Below are 6,985 nucleotides of genomic sequence, written 5' to 3' on the forward strand. Positions count from 1 at the left end.
GCCTCTCATTTCCACCTGTTGTCTGTTCCATTTGCACAACAGCAGGTGAAATTGATTCACAATAAGTGTTGTTTCCCTACAGGACAGGTTGATTTGCAGAAGTGTGACTGACTTGGAGTTACATTGTGTTGTTTAGGTGTTCCCTTTATTTTTTTGAGCAGTGTATAATACTCAGAGTTATTTCTCATTCACAGTATCAGAAGCTTCAAGAGTCATTGTCTATGTCTTCTTCAGACTCAACAACATCATGACTGCAGTTTCTGCATGTAATGCCTTTACAGATTCCACAGGCCGAGATGCACAGGACCCCATTCTTCTTGCGGCTGGAGATGTCCATGTACTCATCCATGTCCCCTGCACATGTTTTCTGCACGTTTTGTGCAGGGGACATGGATGAGTACATACCTTCCAGCTAGAAGGTCGCCAGTTCGCGTCCCTGTGAGGACACCCAGAATTTTTCTGCTTTCTCAGTTTGCATGTTTGCTCTCTGTGCAGCGTGGGTTTTCTCCAGGTTCTCCGGCTTCCTCCCACACAGTGCAAAAACATGTTGAGGTTAATTGGTGATTCTATTTGTTGCAATGGTGATGGCGGTGCGCATAGACGCAGCAGCCACTTCAGGAGACAACGAAAGTGAACGTTTTGAGTGTCTTGTCTCTCCAAGACGTTCATTCCGCAAAACTTGCAGCTGGGAGACTTTGCTGGGCATCAGGACAGTGAATGGCGCTGGAATTGCGGCGATCGGTTGTGATTTGGACATACTACACTAACACGGAGTCCGATCGGAGACTACGCCGGCAGTTACCCGAGAGAGGAGGAAGCGCAAACGGTACAAACGTAACCAAAGGAGGAGGAAGAGAGCCAGGATCCATTCTAAAGGCTTACCCTTCCAGACCAGCAGGACCGTCGCTCTTGCTCTCCAATGTCCACTCCCTCCACAACAAGCTGGACGAGCTACGTTTGCTGAGAGAAACCCGCAGAGAGTGGAAATACTACTGTGTGTTTGCTTCAACAGAAACATGGCTCCATGACAACACTCCAGATGGACATACAGCTGAAGGGGACGACATTATTCTGGGCGGACAGACAGACAGCTAGCTCTGGGCAGCATCTGCAGCTTCACCATTGTCACACCATTGTCTTTGTGTCCCTGAAGACCTTCCAGGACCTGAAGAGGTTCGCCATGTTCAACGAATGGCGGCGCACATGGACGTGGCGGCCACTTGAGGAGACAGAGACAGCGACAGCGAACGTTTAGTGTCTTATCCCAGCCGTGCATTCCGCAAAACTTGCTGGTTGAATAATTCTGAAGAAACGCTCTCTCATCTTGCCTGTACTACTATGTATGTACAGCAAAATGACAATAAACTTGATCTGATTTGATTTGATTTACATTGTCCGTAGGCGTGAGTGTGAGTGTGCTTGGTTGTCTGTCTCTAAGTGTAGCCCTCTGTGATAGACAGGCGACCTGTCCAAGGTGTCCCCTGCCTTCACCTTGAGTCAGCTAGGATACACTCCAGCCACGCTGCCATGCACTCCTGGAAGGATTCTTGGATCCTCTGCAGCTCCGTCATCACAGCCATCTTGATGTCGTCTATGTCTTCAAAACGGGGACCCTTGATGACCCCCTTGAGCATGGGGAAGAAGGAAAAAATCTGACAGAGCCAGGTGGGGTGAGTAGGGAGGTTGCTCCAGCACAGCGATGTTCTTCTCAGCCAGGAACTGTCGGATGCTCAGGGCATTGTGAGCAGGCACGTTGTCATGGTGAAGCAGCCACAACCTGTCCTGTCACAACTCTTGCCTCTTCTCACGCACTGAACAAAGCAAATGCTGCAGGATCTCTTTGTAGACGTGCTGGTTGATCGTCTGAAGGGGAAAACTCGTAGTTTGTAGTTTGGGTTTGAAATAAATCTTTTGTGACACCAGTCCTGGAATTTTTCTGACACACCTCATACACATAGTACGTCAAAAGCAATATCCCAAAAATAAGTAGATGTCCTTCTGCATCCGGTTGGATTTTGTAGTTGGCAAGTCAGCATGTTTTTCTACATGTTTTGACCCACAATCCTCTGCTCAGTTACACGACGGTGTGTTGACTATAAACAAGCTTGAGTCACAGATGGTGTACAGATGGCAGCTCTTTTTGTATTATGGTATGAAACAGTTGAAGGTGCTTTAATATGAAAAAGTAGTCCATCCCAGTTGTATTTCTAGTACAAGAAACAGTGTGTACTTTGTGAGAGCATCTGCAGAGCAACGATAAAGTACTTCTGGGATAAATAGGATTTTGACTTGGAAACACGTGCATTGTTGGCAGTAAATATTAGCACTAACACAAATACTTGTCCACACTTGTTAAATGTTTGGCCTGAAGTGTAAGGCTCTACAAAAGTAAAAATACAAAGTATGCGAAAAGTCTATATTAATTTCTACCTTCTTTAATTGACCCCAGCCCCTTGTTATACCTTGACTGCCATTATGACATTGTGTTGATCCCCTTTTATCAAGGCCTGAATGAGCCAAAAAATAACAAAGTAGAAGAGAAAAAGTCCCTCTATGGTCAAGTTTTTCAGATCTCACTCTGACGTGGTGAGCACACACAAAGACGTCATGTATTTCAAAATTTTCCCAAGTGTCTCTGATTCATAGAGACCAAAGTTTGTTCATGTTGGCCTCACAGTTATGAGGATGTTACTGATTAAGCTTGGAAGTTTTTCATCTGGAAATGACACAAAAATAACCTCGGCTGTAAATTTCTGACACTGACGTCTGCTAAAGTGACAACTGAGACCAAATTTCTAGATGTTCACTTCAAGCCCATAATTCTACACATTGACAGGCCGAAAAATGATTTGTTTGCAAACTTTATTGTTTAAAAAAAACAACAAAAAAAACTTATTTTTCTCGTACTCTGCATTTCTGAAGCTCCTCTTCTATCTAAAGTGCTCTATTTCAGCTCGTGTCTCTTCCTCTGTTTGGTCAGCTGGTCCGATTAAACCCTTGTAAAAGTAAATATCGTGACTAAAGATCTCAGAGTACAGTGAAGTAGCTTGAGCAGAAGCAGCTCTAGTGAGGACATACTGCAAAGAAACTGCTCATTGTTTGTTTGAGACTGAAATTGCCGCAAAGCAGGCTTCATGCAAATGTGGTACACAGTCATGTAGATAAGGAACAGAAGAAAATTCTGAACTTTAAATGAAGCAAGTCTTCTGCAGGAGAGAAAACCCTTGACGGTTTACAGACTTTTTTCATGCACAAAAAAGCAGCAATATAACAAAATGAAGGAAAGTTGGGACCCTAAAAAGGAGAATATGAACTTTTTTATGAAAAACATTAAAGTTTGCAATGCATGCAAAGCACACAAATTAGTATAACTGAAAGCCTTTGAATTATAACCATAAATATTATTAGCCAGTGTGTTTGAAGAGTACTTAGAAATATAAATAACACTGCTGTTCAACAGTTTTTTAATGATTTTGCAGTCATGAATTTTATTAAGAGCATATTTTTCCCAGAATCAGTCCTGGAACCAGACAATCAATAACAAAAATACACAAACAAAAGATGTGTTGATTTGGAAGATTTACTACATTCGTTGCTTTGGTGTAGCAACACAACTTTAATTCAGAGACGCTGAAGAGACCCAGATATGCTGCATGGAAATAACAACAAACAGATGTGCAATCATTTTTACAGCTTGTTTTTGTCAGATATTAAAATGTCCAAAGGAATTTATTCCACTTAATAACATACAAACAACACAAAGAAACACACGGATTACAGTGGTGCATGAAAAACACTTAAAAGTGTACAACAATCCAAACGGCAGTGCGCCTATCATATATTTCTGGTAGTGTGCATATTTTGATTCGATTATACTAATTCTGATTTTAAAAATCTCTTCAAATACAAAAGATTCTAAACCCCAAAACTCTACAGTTTGTTCCTTGTATGTCAGTAAACCTTCAAAGCAAAAGAGGTTACAGGTTGTGAGCTTCCAGTTTGAGTTGCACAACCACACAGGTGAGGCAGGAACAGCGAAGCATCGCTATGTAAACAAAAAGCTGCCGACTCCACGCCTCGGCCTTTTCGCGACAGGGTGTGTGAATGAAGTTTCACGGTTCACTACAGAAAATGCTGCAAATAAATCCTTGGACAGACGCAAGTAACAGGGTTTATTATTTCCAAGCCACCAAAATCAATGCGAAGGCCTCCATTTTATTCTGCGTGAAGGTCTGGAACCATTTTCTCTCCTGGTTGTGGTTTAAATGTCCTCAGCAGGGCGAGGTCGGCACTTATCACCACCAGCGCACACGTAATCTCTGCATGACAGCTGCACTCAAACCAGCAACTTTCCCAACATGTCCCGCTGCAATAAAACAACCATGTCTGCTTGATTTTCATAACAGAAGAAAATAAAGTTTTCTTTCTCCAAAAAAACCCAACGAAAGACTAAAAGAAAGACTTGTAATTGTTGCCGGCAGCTTTAAAGGGATCTTTTTTTTTTTTTTTTAAATCAACATAATTACACCAATTATTAGAGATGGAAACTGTAAAAACTAAAAAACTAAAAATGTTGGGTTTTCAACTTTCCAACCATCCTTGAACTACTCATCTGTGACATGGCTTTCCATTGGGAAATTTAATCAAATCTAAACTCAAAATTGGGATATTTCATCAGTTTCTTACACTTGTCTACATTTAAAAATTGCCGAAATAAAGCTTTTGCTACAACCAAATCCTGTAAAAAAAACACATAAAATTCTGTGCTCTTTGCTGCAAACTGGGAAGCTATTATTGAGTCAGTTGTGACCAACAGTCTTGTGACAAAAATATCAGGGACTTTGTGGCTGAAGTGCAGGCAGTGTTTCCACAGAGCAAGCATAGAAACAATAAAAATACCTATTAAAAAGTTGCAAAATATCTATAGTATGTGGAGCCACCATTTCTTTTTTTACATTTTCTCTTCATTGTTTTCCTTTCTTTCTTGAAATGTTGAAAAAGAGAGTTGACCCTCAGTGATCTCCCGAGTTTAAATAAAGGTTGAATGAATGAATGAATTATGTCTGCAAAAGACTAACGGATAATGTTATGTGAGAAAGAGACTAATTCAGAAAAAGAAAGGCTATGAGAGAGTTGAGATTAAGGCACATATTGTGTCATAATTCACTGTTAAGGCCAAGCAGTGAGGCAGCAGTCAGCTGCAATTATCTGTGCAAATGTGAGTAGCCTCGAAACACAGACTAATCTCTGAGAGTTTTTCCAGCGTCTAACACTTTAAGCTGAGTGAACGCAGACGTAGAAGTTCTTGTGCTCCTCCCAGTAGTGCAGCTCGTCGGTGAAGCTCCAGGAGCAGGCCAGATCTTTGGTGGTCTTGACTGTGTGAACCACGCAGTCGCCAGGCAGCTTCTCAAAGAGGAGCTCCGCCACAGCCACCACTGTGAGCTTCTTCTGACTCTGGATCAGCTGCTGGATGTGGTTCCTGTCCACGGGTTCTGCCGAGGAGCTGTAGGACACCCAGACATTGAGCTTCTCGTCTGAGGACGGCACCTGGAAGCGGCTTTTCCCAGTCGGGCAGTGGTAATCCTTCTTGTTGGCGAAGAGGCCCGAGGGTGACCTGAAAATACGCACGGACCAGCCCACCCAGTCGTACTTCTTCTTCAGTTTCTCTACGATGGCATCAGCTAGCTGCTGACTGGTCAGGTGCGACTGGTCTCTCACCAGTCGTCGAGAATCCTGCTCGGCTTGTTTGGGGAATCCGACGATGCACTCTTCAATAACAGCGTTCATTCTTGCCTGCACGGAATTCATCTTCTCCCCCCAGTCCTTCAGAAGTGCCTCCTCTTCGTCGTATCCCTTCAGAGCGGCGTGGCCCAGCAGCGCAATGAGTCCGACGCAGAAGAGCTTCTTGAGTCGGGCGCAGAAGTCCTCCATCGCCCGGCGGCTCTTCTCTTCGTAGTTCAAGGTGATCTCCAGCACAGATGCCCCCGAGAAGTTATCTCCTGTCACAGCGTTGTACAGGGTGTTCAGGTTTTTGTCACCGCCGGTCTTTGCGAAATGGTCCAGGAAAAGTTTCTTCTTCACCTCCCGGAACTTGGGCTTGGCGTTGAGGATGTCCATGTACTTCCTGAACTGGTTGGTGATGTTCTCCTCCACGGAGAAATACGCAGCATCCACGCCGCTCTTCTTAATCTCATCGTTGATCCGCTGAATCTCCTCAGACACCACCTCCAGGCGCTCGCGGACCTTCTGGAACTGGTCCTTCATGAATGCGGCCTCTTTACTTTCCACGTTGTCCAGAGCCAGTTTCACTATCGGAGCAGCGATGGAGAAAACGGGGAAGAGGTCGCCGGCAATGCTGGCCACCACTTCGGCTCCCTGCTCGAATACTTCCATCACTGTCTCCACCATGTCCTTCCTCTCAGCCACGAGCTTCTGTAGCTGGTCCGCCATCTTTGCTGCTGCTTTCAGACTGATCCTAACCAGAGAAAAACATGTTCAATCACACAAAACCTTCCTGCTTGGGACAATAAAACAAACATTGACATTTAAAAAAAAAAAACTGAACAAAAACATGGAATCAGTAAAAACCATCTCAGCTTTTGGTTTTGTAGATGTACTTACAGCTCTGTTCCAGTGCTATTGGACTGTGGCCTCTCTTCTTACAACACAGCAAAACTGATAAGGAAAGACAGAAACAGCCAAGTGAGCTTCAGTGCTGGTCACACCCAGTGAGCAATGAGTCAACAATGCCAAGGGAATTCAATGACGGAAGACCGGTATGGGCTGAGCTGCTGGTGTGTTGGATATGAATAAGAGGCTCGCTCAAATTTTAAAGTTTACGAGTTTAAATGTCAAAACCTGGACTATATATTTAATATCAGTAATTTCTCAGCAAAAAAACATGATTCTCTGATTGCACCTTCTGAAATATGAATATTTTCTTTCCTCATATTTGAAAGCAAACAGACAAAATAAGACTTTGATG

The 6,985-nt window shown here is 43.5% G+C and overlaps 1 protein-coding gene across 1 annotated transcript; it reads right to left on the minus strand.

The window, feature by feature from the left end:
* Positions 1–4,924: 4,924 nt before the first annotated feature.
* Positions 4,925–6,764, minus strand: rpz4 (rapunzel 4). The gene is made up of 2 exons (XM_008288689.1): positions 6,622–6,764; positions 4,925–6,475 (listed from the first exon to the last, which is right to left on the minus strand). The coding sequence occupies exon 2, from the start codon at positions 6,448–6,450 to the stop codon at positions 5,275–5,277; it is 1,176 nt and encodes a 391-aa protein (XP_008286911.1). The 5' UTR covers positions 6,451–6,475; positions 6,622–6,764; the 3' UTR covers positions 4,925–5,274.
* Between the last annotated feature and the right edge of the window lie 221 nt (positions 6,765–6,985).

The sequence above is a fragment of the Stegastes partitus genome, unplaced genomic scaffold (genome assembly GCF_000690725.1).
Source record: "Stegastes partitus isolate 25-593 unplaced genomic scaffold, Stegastes_partitus-1.0.2 Scaffold570, whole genome shotgun sequence".
Taxonomy (NCBI): domain Eukaryota; kingdom Metazoa; phylum Chordata; class Actinopteri; family Pomacentridae; genus Stegastes; species Stegastes partitus.